Source organism: Ixodes scapularis, unplaced genomic scaffold (assembly GCF_016920785.2).
Source record: "Ixodes scapularis isolate PalLabHiFi unplaced genomic scaffold, ASM1692078v2 PGA_scaffold9__187_contigs__length_104089568, whole genome shotgun sequence".
NCBI classification, from domain to species: domain Eukaryota; kingdom Metazoa; phylum Arthropoda; class Arachnida; order Ixodida; family Ixodidae; genus Ixodes; species Ixodes scapularis.
In genome coordinates, this window is record NW_024609884.1 from 50,144,699 (window position 1) to 50,170,395 (window position 25,697).

At 44.7% G+C, this 25,697-nt stretch overlaps 1 protein-coding gene across 2 annotated transcripts in view; it reads right to left on the bottom strand.

The window, feature by feature from the left end:
* Positions 1-10,491: 10,491 nt before the first annotated feature.
* Positions 10,492-25,697, bottom strand: part of LOC115311683 (NF-kappa-B inhibitor-interacting Ras-like protein 1) — a 137,462-nt gene continuing 122,256 nt past the window's right edge. For both annotated transcript variants that reach the window (XM_029970460.4, XM_029970459.4), the window contains exons 7-8: positions 23,544-23,630; positions 10,492-11,821 (exon numbers count right to left, since the gene is read on the bottom strand). In XM_029970460.4, coding sequence (XP_029826320.1) covers positions 11,757-11,821; positions 23,544-23,630 — 152 coding nt within the window. In that variant the 3' untranslated portion in view covers positions 10,492-11,756. The remainder of the gene's footprint in view (positions 11,822-23,543; positions 23,631-25,697) is intronic.

Sequence of the window (25,697 nt, forward strand, 5' to 3'; positions counted from 1 at the left end):
AAACGCGACCAGCCGTAAGAGAAATACAATTGAGACGGGCACGCAGCGGCGGCGCAGTTACCGAGGGCGTGCAGGGGGACTGGTGGTTTGGACGCATCATGAGCGAGTCGAGTAGTTTTCTTCGACGCATTTCCGCACTGGCGTCGCGGGGCAACACTCTCCAAGATATTACCCCAACCTCTATCGTATATGGAATATACTATGTAAATATCAATACGTACATACTCGCTCTCACGAACATAAAAACAGAACGAACGTCCCGCCTGTCTTGGCGTTGCCTTACCTGGTTTTTCTGTAGGTGTTACGTCATGAGCGAGCAATCGAGCTTTTGGGTTAAGTTTCGTTTCCAGGGTTTACATCCCTACCTTTGCGATATCCCCCTGATTTGGGTATAACCGAGTGTTTGGAACAATACAAATTTATTTTCTTCAATTGCGTTTTTTTTTTTTTTTTCTGGCAACTTGCTCGCCGCTTGCACGGCCTTCGCAGCTATTCTATGCAAGGGTGATAATCCGTCGTATTGCACAGAAGTACAGCTCCAGAAAAATGCGTACAAAATTACTGCGGCTGGGCACTGTCGCCTCCAGTACACGTAATCTTCATTTGCAACAGGAGTGACGGACGGCACCGGGCGAAGTTTGAAAATGGAGAACGCTTATTTTGATGTTCCTGAGAACGCGACGAGTACAGGCGGCAGGCAACGTTGACAACACGCACCAGCGCGGACACCACCGAGCACCCGGCCACACACACGCCGAGCGACCGACATTACAAAATGCAGTCAGCGGCATCCAAAGAAAACGTGTTGTTGAAGTCGAAATAAATAAGGCGTCAAGCCTCATTATTTTGACGATATAGGCCACGCCCCCTGGATCCCAAATCGCTGCCGAAAATACGCAGCCCACTCGGGCAGCGTGGTGATAAACACATAATTTTACCACGTATGATACACATTTTATAACAATGATTTTGTGGTAGTTTTGATGACAGTCCTTCAGTCTGAAGAGTTTTGGTTGTCCCCTTGTTGAAGTTGGGGTGCGAGGTGTTGGGTCAAACATGCAGCTTGGGTTGGGTTGAATGTTATTTTGTTAGTCGACTCTCTTCATTCTTTTTCGTAGAAAGAAAAAGTTAGGTTGATTAATCCCTTTGTGAGGCAAGGCTGTCTTGTAAAGATCTAAGTGTAGAGTGATGCTTCAAGGCTGCTTGCAACCTCGGCTGTATGTCACAATTAAAAAACAAAATTGTGCAATTTGTTTAGATAGTTTAGAAGCTTTTCGTCTAAACCAAAGGTATCACTGTGTGCGTCGCAGTTCACAAGCACACACATATATATATATATATATACATATATTATTTGTGTGTGTGTGTGTGTGTGTGACCTCAGCAGTCTAGAAGGGTTTTTATTTAACTGAAAGGCGGTTGTGCTTTGTAGGTTGTTTTATTTAGTTTGTGTTGTGATGTGGGTGAGGGTTGTGCGTGCGACATTGAGAAACAGGATGTTCGGTAGTTCTGTGGCGGTTGTGGTTCTGTATAAAAGGAGGGTAGTTGAATAAAATTATGAGCTGAGTTAGAGATGTTGCCTGTCCCTGTTACTTTTTCTGCCACTGTAAAAAATTCTTCTTTCTTCTTCCCCAGTCTTGGGTTAAAATCGTCATGGAAAAGTTCCATCAACTCGCGTATGCACTGACTGTAATTTTGACAAGTATAAAAAAACACAAGTAGTTTGTTCATGCTGACAGTGTCGTGCTCTAAACATGAGTATGAACATGAGATGGAGAAAGTGAACCAGAATACTCCGACAGAAATATTTGGGCAATACATAGTAGGAATGCGCATCAAGGAATACCAGTTAACAGATGTTAAAGCAGCAATGAGGGAAATATGAGATGCGGATATGCAATTTAATCATCCTTGCAGACATCACCCAAGATGGATACTGTTAGAGAACGTAAATATATATGATGAGTACTAATGAGAATTCTAAAGGGAGCTCATTAATGTTTGAGGTTGGGGGCAGCATATCAAACTATGATGTAGAAAGTTAAATATGAAGATACTGGGAGTGGAGCGTGGGGCATGGAGGAAGAGATGACTGAACTCTAGATACATTATTGCAACGGTCTTCAAACTGCAGCTTCCAAAGGTGATTCAGTAAAGGTATTGGGGTTTAAGGACAACAAAAGAAAAATTAACATTAGGAAGGTGGAGAGATCTAAACAAAGATTATCAAACTGATAGCCTCAGTTGAAGGAAAATGTTGTCCATTATTTTTGCCTTGAAGGGTGACAGGGGGCTTCTCTTGTCAATCTCGAAGCAGTGATGTAGTACATATAACCTGTGGAAGTTTAGATGACTAGAAGTTTCAATAAATTTATTGGTTTAAGAATGCTATCTGTTACGAGAGACACAAAATGAGATATCATGCTCACTGCCCCAGCATGAGTCGTATGCTCCCACTGGAACATATCTGAGCTGGGTGTTTTGACACTCTTATTGCAATTGTGTGAAAGGCGACATCGGCTTGCTTCATACTGTGCCGGCCAAGAGTTCGTGGTTGATGCCGGATGTACTCTACTAAAACCGAGGCAAATACAGCGCATAGTGATGAAAGCTTGTTTCAAGGACGAGGTGCCAAAAGTGCGAAGGGCCAAAAGTGCGAAGGATGAAAAGTTGGCGACACAGTGCATTTTCACTCAGTGCGTTAAAGCTGTTATACTTGGCAATAAACAGCAATTGATTTCAGAGTAGCACAGCTGCCTTTCTGCCATCGTACTTGCAGGCTCCCACAACAGGTATTCCTTTCAGCTTCGATGCCAGAATTGGGGACCCACTGGTGCCGCAACCAGCGGAACAATTGAACTCAATGTATGCATGTGTATACGCTCAGTCGCTCGCATCTGCAATCTACACCTGTAACTACCAGGCATCTCTGAGGCAAGCAAGATACCGAAGCTGCCGAGTCGGAAGAAAGAAAACAAACAAAAAAGAGAGTAAAGAACGGTTCGCATAGGTTCTTGAAACTGCACCGGCGATTTTGGGAATGTTTCTCACAGTGTCCATTGTCAGTGAATCTTGCATGATAGAACAGCCAACAGAGCATTCTGACTGATACTGATGATAAAAAAACATTGTACACTGATCTGACCACCTGTAGTTTTCACAACACATCGCCACCATCGAACACTGATCATTGCAACCCATTTTGTCGACCATTTTAACATTGAAACAAAGAGGTATCATATTGTTTGCGTCTGTTCTTTTGTCCAAAGTATTCAGGGTGCTAGGCCTGATGTGACTGAAAGTGGCCCGCCTGTTTTGTCATGCCCCCAGAGGCCTGTTGGACAGCCAGCTCCAGGAAACGTAAAAGGTTTACTAACTTTAATCAGCTACACCAAGGCGATGCGTTATAGTGTGGCCTGGTCAGCACAGAAGGACTCGGCACAACCTCAAAGCCCCCGCAGTGCCTTCTCATGGCGTAGCGTCCTCAACACTGATGGTAACAGAATGTGTACACCATTCTGTCGAGTTTTTGAGACTCTTGTTTCCTCGTAAAGTGTGGGGATCGACTTGTTCATTAGCGCGAGCGATGTGTGTAGCCTCTAATGTGCTCCTTGGTCTTTGGCTTCCACGATGATGTAGAAAGATGAATTATTAAATGCTGCAAATTTAGGGTTGTTGGTAGGTCTAGTAAGGGTGTGCGAATAGTGGTTTGAATCAAGCAGAGCTGCGTCGTTCCTAACCCTCACGCCGTAAAGAGAAGCCACGCCGTAGAAGCTCTCATTACAGCGTTAAAGCCGGGAATAACACTGTGCTATTGGATTTGGGCCAATACTTTTACACGTACACACTGAAAACAATTCCGAGACTTTTCTGAAAGTTTTCCTCACAAAATAGAACATGTAAAACATGTACCAATAACTGAAACTAAATATTGTCTGAGAACTGGCTGTAACAATCCAATCAAATTTAGAAAATGAATCTTGCAATTGGCAACTTTTTAAGAAATACGGATTAAGACTTGTTCACTACCATACGGGATATTTCTGCCAGTTCTCAGAACTGTAAAACTAAACTTTGGAAGTCACTTTAGTGTGTAGGCCACAAAACACATGCTAATGTTTGTTTGATCCTCTGCTATGTCTCCGTTTCTTGTTTCGAAAAGCAAACTTCATGCACTTCACTGCGCTCAATTTAGCTAGAGTCATTCCTCAATAAGATTAGCAAATCCAGCGTCCTGCCAAGAAATATTGTTAGAGAACTCATGGCTGCGACATTCATCCAAACAAGTGAGACCCCTATGGTTCATTCAAACTTTTAGAACCTGAAAATTGCACAAAACTGCATACTCAATTCCGGTGAAAAGGCAGGTGCAGCAATGAACTTGTTTCAAAATTAATATACAAACACCAATGAAGCTATGTGCTATACACCACTTGTCACATCTCATTAGTGGCCTATGTGGAAATAAAAAAGATCACTATGAAGTAGAAGCCATTTCGAAGTTGGCCAGTTACTAGCTAAAAAAACATGAAACATTTTGCTTCTAAAATGAGCTAACAACGACTCATGCATGTCCTCAATATGGGGTGTATAGCCCAAACAGAGACACGCTTATCATGAGATAGGATCTCTGTTGTAACAGTGTTTTAGTCATGTCGCATGTTGGACAACTCCCAGAACCAAGCAACCAAAAAGCATCCCCCAAATGACAGAATTTGAGACTTTGCAGTATAATCTGCATTTATTCCCAATGTGTGTAACTTAGAAGCTGCACACTTTTGTATATGCAAAATTTTAGGCAATAAATCTTTCAATATATGCTTCGACACTGTCTCATTATTTTGTAAGGATTGCAAATCTCGTATGAACCACTGAAAAATCTACCATTTTTCCCGGCCAAAAGGTCGTCCCAGATAAAAAAAAAAAAAGAGTGAAGACACAAATATTTTGTCCATGGAAAAATAGTGGATGCACTTGAAAGAAAACCAAACAGAAAGCTAATTGAATCTTTCGCTAACTATACAAGGAAAATAGTCTTCTATATACAGTATTTACTCTCATAATGAACGCACTCGGATAATGAATGCACCCCTCACAACGCGCATCAAGATTTTGACTTTTTTTTTCCCCTCGCATGAGCGCACCTCGAATTTTCGGCTTCGCGAGTCTCGAACAGCGTCCAACTCAGCTGCCACCAAGCCAATTTTCTTTTGCCACCAAGCGGCCGGGCCAAGTTAAGCCAAGCCAAGCCAACTTGCTCTCGTAATGGTTGCAAGTGCGTAGTTATGGAAGTGATCAACCGTGAAACCGAGTGGTGCGCACACACCGAACAAAGCTGGGGTTGAGGAATAGCCCAGCCCCAGCTTATGATGGGCGAAGCAGTCCCGGGACATGCTTCGCCCATCAGATGCATTGATGTCGACGAACACACCGTCGTCTGTGATCCGCTTTAGGATAGTGAAATCGTGGAAGTGGTTAGGCCTACGACCGATCGCGTCTCTCTTCGTGCTGAAAGAGCTTCATAGGTCGCTTTTCCTTTGGCAAAAGGCACGCCGAAAGCGCCTTAAAAGAGGCTCGCAATTTATAGAGCATGGGCACTATGGCGCGCCCACAATCAGTTGCGGGTGCACCTCCGTTAGTGGAGACGTGCTACAGTACACTGCCGTGTCATAATGGCATCTACGATGACATTTACACAGAATGTGTAAATGCAGAAATTTTACTCCGTGTAATGTGTGTCAATTTTTTGGGGGGAAAAGTGTTAATTATGCGAGTAAATAGGGTATGTCTTTGCTGCCTCATAGAGCATAATCAATTTTTTCATGCAAGTCTACTAAACTTGTTTTCACCTCAGAATTGTAGTAAACAAAGTTTGGCTCCTCATGGAGCATAACTAATTTTCCTTTTAATGTAGATTATAACATATATATAGGTGCATTTTAGATTAGATATATGAAACCTTATCAAGACATACAAGTTTCAAATGCCAAAAGCATCCCTCCTTCCTCCGACAACCGAATCTTGTAAGGACTACATCATGTGGCATATGAACAATGCGCAAAAGTTCCTTTTTTCTTGAGGTGAAAATGAGCATAGTAATGTGCATGATCTTATCCCCACTTTCCCAGAATCTAGCTAAAATAACATGATGCCTGCTATCTCATATAAATGTGTTGATTCAGTTGTTGACATATTGGGTCCTCTAAATAAATGTATGAATTAAGACTTTTTCTCTAGCTAGGGACATCAAGGAACCTTTCTAGGTACCAATGGGAGATCTAAAGCTGAAAACACGGCAGCTAGCAAAAACTAGTTTTACACCAGCTGGCAAGCTCGTGCAGGATTTCTAGGCTTAAATGCAACAGCCTAAAAACTGCAACAAGAATGAACAGAATATGAGTTCTCCGTGCAAGTTAGTCGAAACAAGGGGGGCACACCACAGCCAAAAAGGTTTCAAGGGGGCAGGAGAGGTAAGGAGGAAGACAAGGATCTAAGGCACAGTGGACAACAAATTGTTTACCTGGGTTACTAAAACCACACTACAAAAGGCTCTACTTAAGCTCATGCTCAGTTTATGCAGAAAATAAACAGCCTTATTTTTTTATCTTTTAAGCAGTGTCTGTGTGCACTTGTGCCCCATCAATATGAGTGCATCATTGAGTGAGTGCCTGTGTTAAATTGTAACATGCACTTTTTTTTTTACTGACCTCAAACTTGCATGAAGTGTACTTGTTTGTTTACTTGCACTTTTTTTTAATTTTTCTTTGTTTTTTGCTCCATAACTTTTTAGCCTCCACAGGTCTCGAAACCTTTACTAGCTGTACATATTTTACCCCCCCCCCCCAAAAAAAAAAAAAAAGAAAAAAAAAAAGGTGGTACCCACTCGAAACATCACATTAAACCACATAGATAGAACCCCTGACAGTTACACATCTCTTTCATATATATATATATATTTCTTTCCTGCCCCAAATCGATGCTTTGTACCAAGTGTTCATGTGTTCAACCTGCATGAACTGTGTACAGTTCATCCTCGACCTTAACACCTTGTTTTCAAATAGACAACGGCTGAGCGAAAGTTGTTCGCTAGAGCCCAAGCTCGGGATAGGATGGACAGGCATTCTTGGGTGCCCATGTGCACTATGTGACAGTAGCTTCGTTCGACTTACCTGCACCTGCTGCACCGGTGCAGAAAAGTGTAGGGCAGTGTACTTCCGGTCGTATCTGAATACACATACCAGAAGTACACTGTCCTACACTTTTCTGCACCGGTGCAGAAGCTGCAGGTAAATCGAACGAAGCTACTGCTAGCACGAACCGTTATCCCCTCCCAACAGATTCCCCGTACCCATCTATACAATGCTGCATGCAAATTGTCCATTGCCGAAAACAGTGCTGCAGGTTGTTGTGTGTTAACATCTTCAGCAGTGCCGCCGTTCTCTCCTTTACCTCATCCAGGGTTCTTTCCTCGCCTTTTTTTTTATTTTTGGTCACGTGGTAGTTTATCGGTGCATCAATTGTATCTTTGTTTCCAGATTGTACCGCAAAATCTACGTCCCGTCACATGCGATGATCTTTCCAAGCGAGTCAGCTTTCACTGCGAGTCGTTCCGTGACGTGTGTGCAAATTGTTTTCCGTGCGTCTTTCCGGTCTTGACCAAACAAAACATTGTGAAAATGAGTAGAAAGGGTCACAACGATGGACAGTTAAGCATTTGGATGATAGCAGACATGGTGCACATTGATAAAGAGACTGTATGACAAATCTTATGCAAACCAATTAAATATGTATCCGCCAAATCTGCATAAAATGGTGCTCAAAAACCTCAGTCAAGAGTAGAAAGATACCCGGTAACAGATTCACACTGATTTCATGAAACAACTCGCAGCGGAACCAGACTCGCTGGAATAGATCGTCACATTTGACAAAACATAAATTTGCCAGTACAATTTAAAAACAAAGAGAGAATCGATGCACTGAGAATCTCACGTCACTGAGAATAAAAATGGCAAGGTAAGAAGTGTCGACGATGCAAAGGAGAAAACGGTGGCGTGGCTGAATGGGTCGACACATGATGACCTGCAGCACTCTCTCCAACCATGGAAAAGTTTTACGCAACGCTGTACATTAAGTGGGGGGAGCATGTTGAAGGGTTGACAGCAAATATGTGATATTATAATAACAAACCACATATTATATGCAACCAGTCTCACTATTTAATAGACACCACATATTCTAAACATATGAATGCAGAGCAATATCATACAGTAATCCCTCGTTATAACGAAATAGCTTTTTTCTAATTATCGTATTTATCGAAGTTCAACGTGGTCCCAACCGAAATGCAAACATTTTTAACCCGATTATTCAAAGTGTATTGGCAGCTTACCCAGGGTGACCACCCGTCCCGCGACTCGCGGGACTGTCCCGCATTGAGGGCTCGTGTCCCGCGTCCCGCAAGAAATTCTCAAATCTTCAAAATGTCCCGCATTTTATACTGTCGTAAAATTCACTCCGCAACTCATGGCGCTGCCGAACAACGGGGCACGGGGAAGCGCGGAGGTCGCTGGTAATCGTGTAAATCGCAATGGTACACCATTTTCTATCCAAGCATTGTGGGAAGCAATTAACCGTCGTTCTTGCAGGAGAAACGACGGGCTTGCTCCCTTGTGCCTCTCCCCTTGGTGGCGAGGGGAGAGGCACACCGGAGAAAAGTTTAAATGTAAGAAAAGTTGCCCTCCAAAAGTTTAAAGGGAAGATGGGGCACTTCTACATTTGAGAAAAAACACTTGAATTGCGTTCATTTGGCCTTTAGATTAACAGATATCAAAATTGTATTTCAATGCGACCCGCCGGAGAGCCATACGAGCAATTTCAAAATAGGACTGAAGCCCCGCCTCCCTAGCCTTGGGCAGCCAAAAGAGCCGTCGATGACGTCACGGACAGCGACTGTTTTTTCGCGTTTTTCTCGCGTTTAACAATACTTACGCAGCAAATGGTTTGGGTATTCGGGTTCACGGGATAAAAATACACTAGAATTCACTTCTAACTCATTTTTTCCAAGAAGCTCCGTAGCTTCCCTTTAAATATAAAGTATTGTAATTATTTTGAAATCGCTGCGTCAATGCGGAAGGGGTAGTGTTAATTTTTCTTTTAGGGAAGGCAGCCATACAAGGCAAAAAGCCTACAACTCGGAACGGTCAAAAAAGAATATAATGTTAAAAATTTGTGTAGGACCATGTTGATAAAAGTGAGCATTGACAGGAAACAATAACCAGAAAAAGATTTACTGTTTCTTATTTCCATTTGATGCATTGAGTTCTGCTACAATAAATTTTTATATTTTCAACTTCGACAGATTAATAACACATTTGGCATAAAAGATAGATCACTGGGAGTGAAAATTAATTTAGCTTAATTGCCGCCATACAATTAGCAGGTGTATTAACAGCACAGGATATTAAATGTGTTAACAGAGCCTGGGTTCGCGGTGCGTGTGTTAATAAATTTCCTCTAACCGCCCCGCCCCCCCCCCCCCCCCTCCCCTCCCCCCCCATGACATGGAACATTTGCAGATAAAATGTAATGGAACATAGTACAGCTCCGACTGATTTCTCCGCAGGTTTATTTACGGTCGTGCTGAGGTAGGAGAGGGGTTGACCACCTTTCAGCGATACGAGGGGAGCACTGCTGACGCATTCAACACATAAAACACATAGTAAAAGACAACAGCTACAAGGTTTGCCAACACAAGTCAGTCATTAGTGTTGTCCATTGTGACTAAAAACATTTTCTTAGACTGGATTAGGTAGCATAAGTTACTCCTTTAAAACGAGGGACCGCAGAGTTGGTTCGGATATGGCCAATCGATATGGCCAATCACAAACATTCTTTCTAAAAGCTGACCGGCTGATGGGAAAGAAGGAAATGGGGATTTCCCCTTTCTCTACAGCTACAAGAATGAAAGCCAAATTCAAGCACTCCCCATGATGTCCTCCAAATGTCCCATGTTTCTATTGCAGATTATCCTGCTCTCCGAAACATAAAAAAAAAAGAATTGTTTCCCTCTTCCCTAGCAAATGTAAGAGAGAAAGTGGAAAATTGCCATGTTCTAAGAAAAATATTAATGGTTCGCCCTAAAAGAAACTTCCAAGATGATGTCTTCCCCCCGCCAATTTTTAAACCATCCCACCTACACATCTGAACATCGATGACAGAGCTGATCACCGTACTATGTAATAAAAAGATGTCTGAATACTGTGTGGTACATTAAGTTATTCATACCAAGCAGGTGTGCAAGCAGTTCAAGGTCATTCACAGGAATATAATACTTATAGGAGTTTAGCACTTCCATTCTTATTCTGTATTTCTTGTTTGTAATCTGCTAGATGTGCCCATAACCTTTACACTCAGCACTGATGACCCAATTATGACAATACTAGAGCACAAAACTATTTGTAACATGCGAGTTTTCATTTAGACTGACCCTTCAAAAAAAAAAAAGCTGCTCAACTGAAGCAAAGAGATGCCTAGAAATACAAGAAGGATAAATATCAAACTTGCAACCAAGCACCATTCAGTTAGAAAGGCTGCCCTAGATGATGATTCTCTACTCAGTCACTGGGTAGTCCACCTCCACCTCTAGCGGAGTAATACATTTCCTGAATCTTTCACTCGGAATTAGTATATGTTTACATTTCTGGGGACACAGAGTGCATGGAAAGTGATCACAACTTGTCAAGTAAGCACACAGAATGTCCTTTTACAATTAAAATCACTTCTTCTTCGACACTTGGGAAGCACTACACAAAAAGACACCCGTGCATGACCACTTGCAATTTTATAAGTGAGGCTTCAATGCTGCTATAAAGTGCACGTTTTAGCAAGACATAAAAAGTCAATTTGCTTTGCATAGCTGCATGCTGAATCGCGGCTCACTACCCAACTTACCGTATATACGCGTGTAATGGCCGCACCCCTAACTTTAAACAAAAAAAAAAAAGCCGAAAAAACTATATTTAAAAATTACCCGTGTATAGGCCACACCTACAATTTTAAAATCTTTGGTGCAGCCATTTTTTTTTTAAGTACTGCCGGCAGATGGTGCCTACCCGGCTGCAGCAGCCAACAACATTGAGGCACTCTGCCCCGTCTGTTTATGCCTCTCGCTTCATCTCAAACAATCTCGAACTAGACACAGTGCATCTCTTTGTGTTTGCGAGCACCCCCGGTTTACCGCTGTCACCCACTTCAGGCTTCTGGATGGGGAAGTACACAAGTTACACAGCCGACTTTAAACTCAAAGTTATTGCCTTTGCTCAAGACAACAGCAAAAAAGCAGCCGCGCGAAAGCCGCGCGAAAGTTCGGTGTCGACGCCGACGAGACGCCGAGACAAGTTCCAAAAATGAGTAATCTACTACGGAGGAGTGAAAAGGACTTTGCACGCCTGTCTATGCAATACCCATAAATGTTTTCTTGTTCTACCAAGGCATGTGAGTAGTTCCATTTAATGAAGGCAAGTAGTGAAACTTTTGGCGGAAAAAAAAATGATTTCCAAAAAACTTTTCCATTTTTCTCCGTGTAATGACCGCACCCCTAGTTCTAGCCCGAAATCATAAAAAAATACCTGCGGCCATTACACGCGTATATACGGTAGTTACTTCCTGGAGGATCTACAACCTAGAGGTGCACGAAAATGTGAGTTGTGGGGATAGACTGAGATCAGGGCTTGTCCAGGACAGGCAAGTCAGGCCCATCATAGCTCCAAGGTAATGCTGCCGGCCTTGCCTTTGCGGCCCAGCTGGGGGAATGTTGATTTGCCTGCATGGAGATACACAAATAATTCACGAGAGGGTATCTTTAAAAAGAAAAGCAACAACTGAGGTCCTATGGTCAGGAGTAGAACAAGCTCCAAGACGGTGCTCAGAAAAACCAATATTCAGTTGTGGTGGTGTTCAAGAAAGAGAGGTACACCTAGGCTCAATGTCATTATTGTTTTGTTGAGAGCGTTCCCACTTTTCTATAATTTTCGCTATTAACTTGAAATATGATCAAAAATGACATTTCACTGAAAAAATATAGCAATTAATTGACAAGCAATTGCACCATCACTGATTTGATACTTATTTTCTTGGCACATGATTTGAAACCTCAAGATTTCACCCTCCACATACTCACCAGAGATATCTGTCATTTTTTAATACCTAAATTGCTTCTTAGACCCAGGTAACATAAAGGTACTACAAGAGAATACACTATAATTCCACATAAGCTTTTAACTACTCTCCACATCCCCAAGGCAGCATGTATAAATAATGCTAGTAATAATTCTACTATGTCATGGTTCATTAATATGGACCCCCTAAATATGAATACCATGCTATATAGACACAATTTTCGGGGAAAAACTGGGTGTATACATTCATTTTTGTCTTATTATGGACAACTCCCATTAAAGGCAATTTTTGGGCCAAACAGAAATGTCAATTTTAACGAGACATGACTTTACAATCAACTCAATAGAATTGCATTTCTGTATTCCACTGTATTGTCTAGTTTTCTTTAAGTTTACATTTTGTTTTATTTGTCTTACTTACTCCCTTTTGTAATGTCTCTTTGGGCAAACTTTGTTAATTAATTTGGTGTAAGGAGGAAATACCTATACAGGGTGTAGTATATATTATGTATAAGTATCTTGCACAGGTACCCTCATGGCATGTAATTCAGCAGTATGAACGAGAAATATAAAAAAAAAGTAAAAAAAACTTTCAGCCTTTCCACTCTGGTGAAGAAGGAACGCCAGCTGAGTTGTACAATGGAAAGTACTGGCCGGCCGCAAGTCGGCAAGCCAGAGTGAAAAGGCAGCCGTCTATGAGTGGCGGCAACAACCAGATGCATGGCTTGCCACAGTCGCTCATAGATGGCAGTAGCTGTCCAGAGTGTTGTGTCGACATTCCTTTGAGGGGACACGATCCTGGGGAAACTAGCCCTTAAAGGGGCACAGACACATCAAAACCATATTTTTTTTTATTGTATGAAAGGATTGAAAACGATGCCTGGACATTACCCTCAAAATTCGAAACTTGGGAATTTAGTATTTGTGAAGTAAAAAAACAATTTCCAAATGTCGAATTTGAAGTTCCCCCGCGATCCGCGCCAGTGGAGTGACGTCAACATTTGAGGGCTCCTGAGAGTCCAGTTTCTTTTGCGCCTCCGCTCCGAAAGCGAGGAGGTGACAGCGGGAGAAGGGCGCCGGGCGCCGGCGTCGAGGGAACCACCGTACCAGAAAGCCTGTTTCCTGCGTGGGTGCCACGCTGCCTATCGCTTCGAGCCGACGACGGTGCCCCGACTGTGTCACAACCAAAACTACGATACACGGACACCAAACCCAGTTGTTTTGACTGTTTGATGATTTCCTTTTCGAAGTTTGAGAGGTCGTCGGGCACCTAAAAAAGACCACTTTGTCCAATTCCCCGATTCACTGATCACCCTCTCTACATACATCAAGCGCCGCCATGTTTTCCGAGGAAGGATAAAAATGCAGAAGGTAACATCGCAACGGACTCCGATTTTTGGTATTTCAAAAAGGAGGGCCATAGGCATTCGCAATTGTGTTAAAAAATATGTTTTACGATTGCCGTTATTATATGTTAGAGAAATGTCGCCTACGAAGCTTCTAAATTTCATGATTCTTGACGTCACGAATCAAAAGAAGTGAGGAGGCAAAAAGCGGGAGAGGAGAACGTCAAAAATAAAAAGGCGTGCGCGCGTGGGAAAATTTTTTTTCGCGATGCGTTTTTTTTTTTGCTTGTTTATGACCACAACGTGCATCAATTTAGACAATAAAAAAAATAGACCTTTGGGGTGTCAGTGCCCCTTTAACAGCTCTGCTGTATAAACTGTTTACAGCAGATAACTGCTACAATGAGAGGCAGCAAGTCAGTGGTAACCAGGGGGAGGAGAGAATTAAAGGAATACTCGAAAGTGTTACCATGGACAGTTTAGATCAAATAGGGGGTCTTCGGAAATTTGATTTGTTCTTCATACAGAACTGCCAGTGCAGCCTTCCAAGTATCTGAAATAAAACTACTAAGCAAACTGGCAAGCTTCTGACTATATCTATAACATGATCAAACCTGGGAGCAAGTAAAGAAAAAGATAGACACTGGGAAAAACTGGAAAGGAGGCTAGGCGCAACCTGAACGTGGGAAAGGCAACTGATGGCAGGGCAGAAGTTTTGAGCTACATAACAAAGCTAAGAATAAACTGTTAACTGCATTCAAGACTGCTACTGCATTGGCGAGAGCATTGTAAAATGCTCCTGGCATGTGCTGTGTATTATGTGCGTGTTCGCGGTGCACAGCGAACACGACCTATTGAGCCCAAACAATGGCAGATACAACCTGAGACATCGAAAGGGGAGAGCCCAGCAGCAAGCCATAGAGAAGCAAGGGATGCCTGGAAGCCACAGACTTGGTGCGGTCGCAGACCAGACAAGACGGTTCTAGCAACACAAACCGATTGTAACCTAAACAATTAAATAAATATATACTTGCATTATCCCAAATTAACCGGCACATCAAAATGTGACGAGGATGGGATCCATGTAACGAAGATGGATATAAACAACTGAGCGACCTCTGAACAAAGGAGAGAGAGGAGGCAGTGGTAACGTGAGTGATGCCCAATCTCAAACCCAAAGAATGCCTTGCATCGGGAACATTGAAGAGTTCGATCAGAAATCGAAATCATGGTCTTTGTACAGCGAAAGGATCGAAGTGGTCTTTGCTGCGAATGACATTCCGGAATTAAAGTGAGCCAATGTTCTTCTCTCTATAGTTGGAAGAGAAATGTACGGACAAATATAGAACTTGGCTGCATCTGCCAAACCAAGCACCAAGACGTACGTACAGATTGTTCAACTAGTGCAGGGCCAGATCGACCCGACGCCCAATGAAACGGCTGAACGCTACAAATTCCATCACCGGAAGCAGCTGGAATCTGAAACCACAGCAGACTATGTAGCTGCGCCCAAAAAGCTTTCGCTGCAATGCAACTTCGGTGTTTCCCTCCCATGACTGACTTCGAGAAAAGACTTCGAGAAAGAACGGAAATATTCTCGAAAAGCTACTGGCTGAACCAACGCTGACATTCAAGACAGCGATGGATCTTGCCACTTTGATAGAGGTAGCGATGAAGGATGCGAAGGAAATAAGGAGCGAGATCGAGACCCAACAAGATGTCAATCGTATGGCACAAGGGCGGAAATACAAGATGTCACTTCCGAAAAAGGAAAGCGAAGGTAAAGGAAAATCTTGCACAAGCAGGACCCCATGTCACCACCGCAGAAAGAACAATGTCGGCCCTGAAAACAGCTTTGCAAGAAAAAAGACTTGTAAAATATGCGGAAGAAGAGGACACTTCCAAATGGTCTGCCACGACAGGAGATGTGATCACCAAGATCAAAAAGGAAGGATAAACCACACTTTGCCAACCATGTCACCACTCGGGACTCGGGACACGAAACTCCGTTTTATTTCATTGACTCAAGCTACCTGAGACCCATCACAGCAACTGCAGAGGTTTGCAACAAACCTCTTCAAATGAAGGTCGACACAGGCTCACCCGTGACTGAGATAAACCTGGGGACCTTTCAAGAAATTCTTCCAGGCATCCAGTTGAAACCTTTAGGAATAACGCTGAAGTCGTACAACGGCAAGCCTATCGTTCCAGAGGGAATGGTTCAAGTGGAGATGCAGATAACGGGCAAGTCAAGCGTCATGAAATCCATGTGGTGAAAAATGGGGGACCTCCCATACTGAGAAGGACATGGCTTCAGGACTTTCAAGTGAACTGGAAGGAAGTACAGAATGTGCATGCAGAAACCTTAACTCTCGCAAGTGTGCTACAGAGACACGATCCCATCTTTGAAGGTCTGGGAGAACTGAAGGACTACGCCGTGAAACTCCGCGTAAATGAAGATGCTCAACTAAAGTTTCTCAGACCAAGGTCAGTTCCATACACCCTCAAACAAAAGATTGAAGAGGAGCTGGATCGTCTTGAGAAAAAGCACATAATCACTCCTGCGATGAGGAGTGAGTGCGCGACTCCAATCGTTCCAGGGATGAAGGCAAATGGATAAGTGCGCGTACGCGGGGATTACAATGTTACACTCAACCCAGCCTCGAAGCCAGACAGATACCCACTACCGAAGACTGAAGATCTCTTTGTGAAGGTCCACACAAAGGGAGCCCTACCAGGTGAACAGAGTGCCATTTGGAATAACCCCAGCATCAACTATCTTCCAACGCGTCACCAAAGAACTTGTTGGGAACTTGCCGTACACAGGTGTATTTCAGAATGACATTGTGGTGTAGTAACGGGCAAGAATGATCATATCACCTGCAAAATCTGGACATCGTACTGCAAAAACTCGAGGAACATGGCCTTCCCTTGGGAAAGAAAAAATGCTGCTCCATGCAGGACTCCATCGAGTACCTAGGACATGTCGTAAACAAGCAAGGAATCCACCCAAACACTAAGGAAGTGAGGGTGATCCTATAAGCGAAGACACCATAAAACCAAAAAGAACTCAAAGCATTTCTGGGACAGCTCAACTACTACAGAAATTTCATCAGTGACACAGCCGACATCCTACATCCGCTACATAAACTGCTGCAAAAAGATTGAAAATGGGAATGGTCGAAATCATGCCAGAGAGCCTTCAACGAAGCGAAGAAGCAACTGCAATTCCTCTGTAACTGCACTGTGATGCTTCGAGCCATGGCATTGGTGCAGTACTTCAACACATACTACCCAACAAGCATCAGAGGCCGATCTCCTTCATGTCAAGAATGCTCTCCAAAGGTGAGCGAAACTACCCTCAGAGTGACAAAGAAGTGTGAGCCTAGTTGAAGACATAAAAGAAATTTTACCAGTATTTGTTGGGACAGCACTTCATGCTGTGGACAGACCACAAACCCCTGGTATCGATTTTCAATCCCAGTAAGGGCATCCAAGGCACGGTTGCAGCAAGAATGCAGTGATGGGCGATCAGGATATCACTTTGACATAAAGTATGTGTCAACCGATAAGAATGTTGTCGCAGACACGCTGTCAAGACTCCCAACGACTGACAAGGGTGCTACAAAATCAGAAACTACAAGAATGACCGAAATAAAATGTCTCAGTCTAGAAAAGTTTCAAGCACTCCCACTGAAAAACCGTAGAATACTGTGCAACCACCCATACAGGACGTAGTGCCCACCCCCAAAATTTGAAACATCTGAAAAAATATGCACAGTACATATATATATGTAAAATTGATGACCTCACCAGTGCCCATCCCCTATTTTTTCGTGATTATCTTAAAATTTTGAGTGGGCACTTGCTCGGTATTTACGGTAAGCAGATCAGTGGAAAGACCCGAAAAGACACTGTGTTGTCAAAAGTTTTAAGACTCACCATGGAAGGATGGCCAAAACAAGTAAAATCCGATGACCTCAAGCTTTACTTCCGTTGCAGAACGGAACTAACCGTGGAGCATGAATGCTTAATGTGGGGAACACGCATCATCATACCTTCGAGGTACCGAAAACATGTTTTGAATGACTTGCATCAAGGTTATGAGGGGATGACAAAGATGAAGGGACTGGCACGACACTATGTGGGGTGGCCGCTTTTGGATCATGACATCGAAACGATGGTCCAAAGTTGTCGACCACACCAGGAATTGGGCAACGAGGTACCCAAAGTTCCCATACACCCGTGGGAATACTACCCAAAAAAGAAATGGCAATGCTTGCATGCAGACTTTGCAGGATCCTTTCAAGAAAGGAATTTCTTGCTGTTCATTGATGCATACCCAAAATGGCCCGAGATAGTACCCATAGCCTTGACTAGAGTTCCTACGAGGCGCGTTGTCTATAACAATTACGCTGTTAGGCTCGATGTGGTCCAGCAGATGAAGAAACCAAGCTTCAAACCTGTTCGAGTCCATTTCATGGAGGTAGTCCCCCTTTTTCTTCCCATGGAACACGTCCAGGCAACCGGACACGAAGCCAGTGTCACTACCTGCGTGGGTGACAATCACTCTTTCACCTTTTCCAGAAGGAGCCTTTAGCCCGGTCGTCAGTCCAGACATGAAGGCTTGCCTTGCTGACTTTATGGTGCTGTCAGTCCACACCTTGTCAACTGTGAGGCCGGCGTTCACCCAAGTCTCGTCCTGGAAGTAGATCTTGCAGTTCTGGGCTCTGTGCTTTCCGATTGCCATCAAATACTGCCGCCTCCACTCGACGATGTCATCTCTCTCAATTAGGAAGGAGTTGCGATTCCGTTTCTGTTTCTCGAAATCCATGTCCTTCAGCAGACGATACAGGGTAGTCCCAGAACAGGACGCCAACACGTCGTCTTCCTGGAGACGAGCGGCGATTTTCTTCAACGTTGGGATCTCCCCCCGACGGAAGAAATTGTGCAGGCAGCTTCTGACAGCCATCAAAGTTCACGCGTCGTGATTTGAAATCCTCTTCCTTTTCTCAGCGAATTTCGGGTGCTTCTTTGAAGGAGAGTTCACAGCTCCGTTGGCACGTTTGAAGCCACGCTTGATCTCATAGACCGAGCTAACACTGATCCCCGTTGCGGCGGCAGTGAGCTTTACGACTTCCACCTGCCGCCGCATCCAAGAATAAACGTTCAAAACACACTGCCTTGTGTGGCTCGACAGGACATTTCCACTTGCGTGACGTTTGTAGTACACCCGAGGGGAAACGTCTTTAAAGGGACACTGACAGGGTATTTATGCTCGCCGAGGTTTTTAGTTGTACGTGACATATGAGAGCTCAACTACCCAGAACAGAATTTGCGGCTCGAAATTCGGTTTCTTTCCGCCCGAAAACCGCCGATCAAGAACTGGCCGGTTCGAGTCTCGCTCACTCTCTTTTCCGCGATCACGGGCCGTTTTCTAAGGTATCGATGCGACCACCAAATTTAATCAAAGTCGTGGGTCACTGAAGGCAAACACTCAGTATTAAAAATAGAAAAAAATATGAAACCCATTTTTTGTGGCTTCTAAAAAGCTGCAAATACGTTGATTGAAAAAAAAAGTTCCACAGACAACCGGAAGCATTCTGTGCGTGCGTCGTTTCGCGTATCGTGGGACTCGCAGGGACGGCGATGGCAGCGGACGACGGGCGTGGGACCTCTATTTCAGAACTGTCGTTCGCGGTACCGGCGAATTTTGTCTGCTTTTAAAAGAGAAATTTGGGACTAATCAAAAGAATTGGTATTCATCTTGTACGACACGCCCGACCACCAAGCCGATTTGCACGAAGACGTCGCCGAGCCGTCGCTCCCTTCTCGTGGCTGAAGACATCGCTCGCGCAAACGTCAAGCACGACGTGTCTACTTCGAGTTGAATATGCACGCGTACGATTTCTTTACTAGGTGAGAATGTCGCCAATGCGTGGTGCATCCCGACTTCGACCCGGGAGTGCTTTTGCTAGAGGAAAATCGGCAGCAAACTTTCCAAGTTACAGTTTATTGGCTGAATTATCACCAAGGAGAGAGACCCCAGTTTGGTATGCCCCAGTAGCTCAGTAGGAAAGACGTCCGCTTCGCACGCGGTAGGACCGGGTTCGATCCCTCGTGAAACTTTTGTTTTTGTTTTTTTCAAATATTTTTTTTTTATGTTTACATTTCTTTTTTTTTTACAATTATCATTGAAGAAACAAAAAAAAGAAATAAGAAACAAATGTTGTGGACGACACGTCGCTGAATTAAATGGTATGGGATTTCCTTTTTGACACCTGCGAACTCAATGTAATCACTTTCCACAAAATGCAAGGAGCATATAAATCAGCGTCCGCTTTCCGAGGTGCCCGTAAATGGTCTACAGGAATTGCAGCCAGCCATTGGTCCCGATCCCGTTGATCTTTCGGAAACTCTGTCGCACAATGCCACTTCTGTTTCGGACGCAGGACATGTGAGCCAGCTCTTCACGCAACATCTTGGGTGTATTCTTTTCGGAGCCGATCAAAATTCACCACGGGCACTCACTACTCATCTCCAACTCCTCAATGTACACAACAACTCATCTTGGAGTACAGAACGTCGAGCGGAACATACATAACTGCAAAAGAATCCCACGGCGAACAGTTCCCGTACGCCGCATGTCGTCTGCTACCGGGAAGGAGAAAAAAAAAAAGCACACGGTCGGGTGTAGCCACGTGACTTCCGCCGCTCACTCTCTTCTCTCCACTTCTCCGACCTCCGTCGGGTTTCGGTTTCGGTTTCGAGCAGTTGTGTCTTTTGGCTTTATTAAAAAAATACGCTACTCTGTTGCAAAATATTAATTGGGTAGTCCTCCGACACCATAATGAAGCGCCTGGCAAAAAATTAAAACAAAATTTGGGGGGGTGTCAGTGTCCCTTTAAGAAAGAGTGCTGACAACACGGTCCGATCAGTCAGAGTTGTTGGAGTCGCCATTTTGGAAGGCGAGCGACAACGGCTGGCCGGCTGGCTACGAACATCGATCCTCAGATCTTGTGAGGCGCTGAATTACGTGAATACACGCGTACTAAGGAGGTATATTATTTATCCTACTGAGAATAACAAATTTATCTAAGCTTCAATAACGCTCGCGTCCCAGAGAGCAAACTTTTATTGCAACTACTTTGCAGAACGGAATAATATGTGCGACGGCATGCGACCAATAAGCATGCGACGAGAGGGACACACCCACTTTTTTCTTAAGGTGAAAACAGGTATAGAATGGGGAGGTTTGCTGTCCGGCGGCCGTGAGAGTACTACGATGTGCAAGCACGCCGGTGAGGGCACTGTCGGGCAGATCGCGGTAGAGTTCCTGTATATAGCTACCTACGGTAGCAGAGTTGCGCATTCAGCCTCGGCGACTAGCCGTAGCGGCGGCTTTCCCGCACGCCCTGGATGCTTTGCTCCGCACGTGACTACATTTTGCGAATAGCGGCGCCGCGCGTGCCGCCGCGCGTGGAAAAGAGGAGAGGAGGAAAAGGAGGCGGAAAGCACGAGAACATACGCCGGGGCGCGAGAAACGTCGGCGCAGCGAGCGTAAAGGTGGCTTTCTTGCACGGCGCGGATGCTTTGCTCCTCACGTGATTGATCTCAGCGAATGGCGGCGTGGCGGCGCAGGGAAAACAAATGCGCAACTCTGGCTCCCGTAGGGAGCCTATACAGGAACTCTAGCCTCGACGACTTCGGCAGCCACTATATGAGTGTTTCTAACTCTCTTTACAAAATCTGGACTGCCAGAAAGGCTTGTGACAGGCTATGGCCCGCTGTTTCGATCAAGTGAATTCCTGGATTTCATGACAAAAAAACGGAGTGCAGCAGTCATTGTCACCCCCAAACCATCCAGCAACGAACGGTGCGGCAGAAAGACTTAGTGGAAAAATCTTTCAGCCTTTCCTCTCTGGTGAAGAAGGAAGACCAGCGAAGCTGTTATCTTTATGATGACTAGGATGATGCCTAGAGGACGATGTCTAGGATGACCTAAAGGACGAATTCTTGGACGACCTCAAGGACGACGCCTAGAGGACGGCCTCAAAGACGACGTCTAGGATGACCTCAAGGACGACTTCTAGGACAACCTCGAGGACGACCCCTAGAGGACAACGCCTAGGACGACCTCAGGGACGACATCAAGGATGACCTCAAGGAAGGCTTGTAGGACGACGCCTAGAGAAATTCAGCCTTTCCACTCTGGTGAAAACCGAAGTGGAAAGGATGGAAACGTTGCCGCCGTTGCTCATAGATGGCGGCAGCTGTCCAGAGTTTTGTGTTGACATTTGTTTGCCCGCGGAAACGATACTGGAACCTAGGCCTTAACAGCTCCGCTGTAAAAATTTAACAAGTCTGTCAACGCAAACCTGAAGTCACGGCTGATCATGGAAAAGGCATGCCATAACTTCTTGGTGGCATATCGGATGACCCCGCACACGACAACAGCTCAACAACTGCCAAAATGATGACAGGACAACAGTTACGCACAAGGTTTGACCTTCTTGAACCATCAATAGGCTCTGGACAGGGTTCCAGAAAGTGCTACCATCAGTTGATCATCAGCGCCACCGTGGCCAATTGAGGCAATTCTGGGACGGGTAAAATCGGCAGCGCCGCCAGCGTACCCTTGCAAGATTACGTTATTACCAACTCCGAGCGTTGTGTTGTTGCGCGCTGCACTACCGACTGTTTTAAAAATCTATCAAGCGTGTTAGCAGGTGCCTTCCTCGATAGGTAGTAGAGACAACCCAAAACGGGAGGTAGCAGAACAAAATTGAACGTCCTGATATTCCCGCCAAATACAAGTAAAAGCAAATAGACAAAAGCAATTTTTTTTTTCTTTTTTTAAAGTTGTTTGTGCGTGCCTCAAAATAACAAAAGCGAAGACTTCATCGAGCTTCCTCATCTACAAACAATGACCGCATCTCCACGTGGTGAATGATGTTGATTAGGGTGAAGCTCTGGTGGTGCTGATGATACAGATTTTATTGTTCATAGGTGATGCTGATGGTGCCGATTTTTTTTTATTGCTCATAGGTAGTGATGAGTTCCGGGTTGTGTTTCGACTTCATTATTACTGCTTTATGGTCGGTGAAATGCAGAGCCAGTGGTTCTTCTAGCAGATTAGCTTGGATCCGCTAGAAGCCGTGGGAATGCATCTCCACCGCTTAAGTCAACGGTACATGTCAGAAAGAGAATGTGTGGTATGGAACGTGGTTATATATGCATTTGAGCATTTGACCGCAGTGCCCTCTTGTCTATAAACGTTGAGCCAATGCACGCAAAGTTTAACGCGATTATATACGCATTTGACCGTAGCGCCCTCTCCTGTATAGACGTTGAGCGGCTACATGCAATGTTTCATCCATGACAGAAACCCCAGCTCTTATCTAAGAGCCCCCTACTTGTCCTGCAGTCGTGGCTGAGTGGTTAAGGCGATGGGACTAGAAATCCATTGGGGTCTCCCCGCACAGGTTTGAATCCTGTCGACTGCGCAAACATTTTTTCTTTTTATGTGAGGACGGACGCCGGACGGACGGACAAGGCTAGACCCTAAGGAGCTTCGCCCCTAAAAGTGGAACTATAAGTGCCCGCCCGCCCGCACCTCCACCTCTACCACGCGATGTGTACCTTGGGGAATCGTATATTTCCTTATTTGATGGGAATGTTTTTTCCTACTTGCCACAGTGTGCCTTTTTTCCCAAGGACATATGACCGAACTGCCCTAAGGCCCTGAGGATCAGGGAGACCCAGAGATAGAGAATCCTTTGGAGACATTTTTTCCTACTTCCCACTTGGGGCCTTTTTTTCCGAGGACATTTTGTCCGGGGACTTTTTTTCCGATGCTATTTTTTCCGGGGCCATTTTTTCCGGGGTCATTTTTTCCTACACTCGTGCATGGAGCCCATGCGGTTACTCCATGCGACGTAATGCAAAACTTCAAACTTCAGCGCTGGGTGAAATGTCATAGTAGTGCTCAAAAAGTGCAAACTTTGTGCACCCTACTTACTCGGAGGGGGGTTGATCTTGGACACCAGGTAGACAAAAGGCTCGATGAGAGATTTGCGGTCGAAAGCAGAAACTTCTACCAGGCGCACTGAAGCAAAGAAAGAGGGCTTGCATGGGTTTTGAGACACAAAAGTAGAAAAAAAAAAGCTATGTCAGGATAAAATAGAGACAGCACACCTGTCCCAGAACACTTGGAGGAATCAGGCACGTAGCCAGGGGGGGGGGGAAGGGGGGGGGGGGCATGGCCCCCCCCCCCCCCCCTCGAAATCTTCCATTTTGCTGGGACCCTCCTCTCCTCCCTTCCCCTCATACAGCATTTTGTCATGGGCAGGCAGCCCCCCCCCCCCCCCCCCCCCCCCCCCCCCCAAAAACAAAATCCTGGCTACGTGCCTGGGAGGTATTGTTAAAGGGTAATTCCACTCAAAAGTTTAACCAAAACAAATGCCTAATATAATTTTAGTGGAACAAAGTATAGCCATAGTAAAAAAAAAAAAAAAAATAAACACTTAAGACTGCGAACGTGTCAGAATGCGAAACCATTCGTATATGTAGCGTAGTGTATTCCTCCAAGCTGCGTGCCGCGCGGAGCCCAGTCGGGCAGCCTGTGCGGATGCTGCCCGGGCGGGCTCTGTGGCCGGCCGCTCTGCAGAGCCCGGCCACCCTCTCCTTCCTATCGGCAGCCGGGCTGCTGCACCATAGCAGTCGGGTGGCATTCCTTGGAACTATGCCGCACGCCAGCCAATGGGAGTCAATCCATCAATTCGCTGCTACAGACTACAGGCTTCGCTCCATCGGACAGGGGAATTTAGAAGCTGTTTGGCGCGGCTTCAAAAGCTGATAGCGCCAGTTCACTCCATGGGACCCAGTTCATGCTTTCGCATTAAAAGAAGTGCCATCTGTTGCACCCCAAGCACAAGCCTTATTGGCTTGTGTGAACTTTAGAATGCGTTATATCCAAAGGCAAAATAAATATTGTGTCGTATCAAAGGGATGCCACAATAACTACTAAAACCAATATCAAAAATACTACCACCAGTTCAGGAGCTGGTGGTAGCATTTTCAGCAACCGCAGCGGGTTAGCTCTTGCTGAAGGAACACTGGAAATGATGTCACTTTTGTGCAGACATTTCTTTTCCTGTGATTTTTCGCTGCTGACTTGGCCGTCAAGTAGTGCTGCCTGCTGCGTTTTCTGCTATGTTGTCGCAGTTGACTCAGCATAACTTTTTTATATAAATTTGTATGTTATCCTTTTAAATCACGCAAAAAAGTATGAAGTTTTTAGACTTGTTGCTCCCGACACAAATTGTGAAAGATTGGCTTTGTTTTGCAATATCAAGCATGACTTGTGCTGTGGGTTGAACAAACGATGTGTGTTGCAACTCGGATATGCATTTTCGTGAGATTACAAAACACGTGAAGTTGAAAATGTGGGTCGATGATGTTTGCTGTACAAACTTCGGAATAAAGTGGACTCCAAGCACCAAATAGAAGCCTTGCTCTTATAACCTTAGGCCAGCAAGCTACAAACCAAATTTAGGGTTGCTGGCTTCTGCTGGTCTCTCCACAAAGGATGCGATTGAAAAATTATGCTGTGTAATTGCTGCTTGTGCGCAGTCTGCCTGCTGGAACAGGGGGTGGACAGTACATGCTGCACGCCACACACTATGCAGCAGCGGCCATCACATGTTCTCCGATGAAGACATCAAACTTATCAGAAAACAAGGCCCGTGCATAAGACACGACCAATCCAGAACACCCTCGAGCAAGTGGTTGTATGGCGAGTGAATCTCATGCGATATAACCAGTTGCCACACTGCCACTCGATCGCAGGATGCAGCAGACTTCCTAATCCACTTGCAGATAGCATCTGGATTCCAATTTTCTTGTTTAGGAGCAAAAACAAAAAAAGAGTATGACGATGCAGCCACAACCACACACTGCACCAACAATTAATGTTTCTTTTTTTTTTTTTTTAATCCACCATGGTTGAACTTGCGTTTCTGCCGTAAACTTTGTTAATGCACAGTCACTTTTGTTTTAAGTATTGTATACCTACAGAGCAAAGCAGTAAATTAGGAGCAACTTGCCTTCGTTCTTTAGAATGCTTGTGCGACTGAGCACGCCGAATGTGGCGCAGTACAAACACCATGTTACA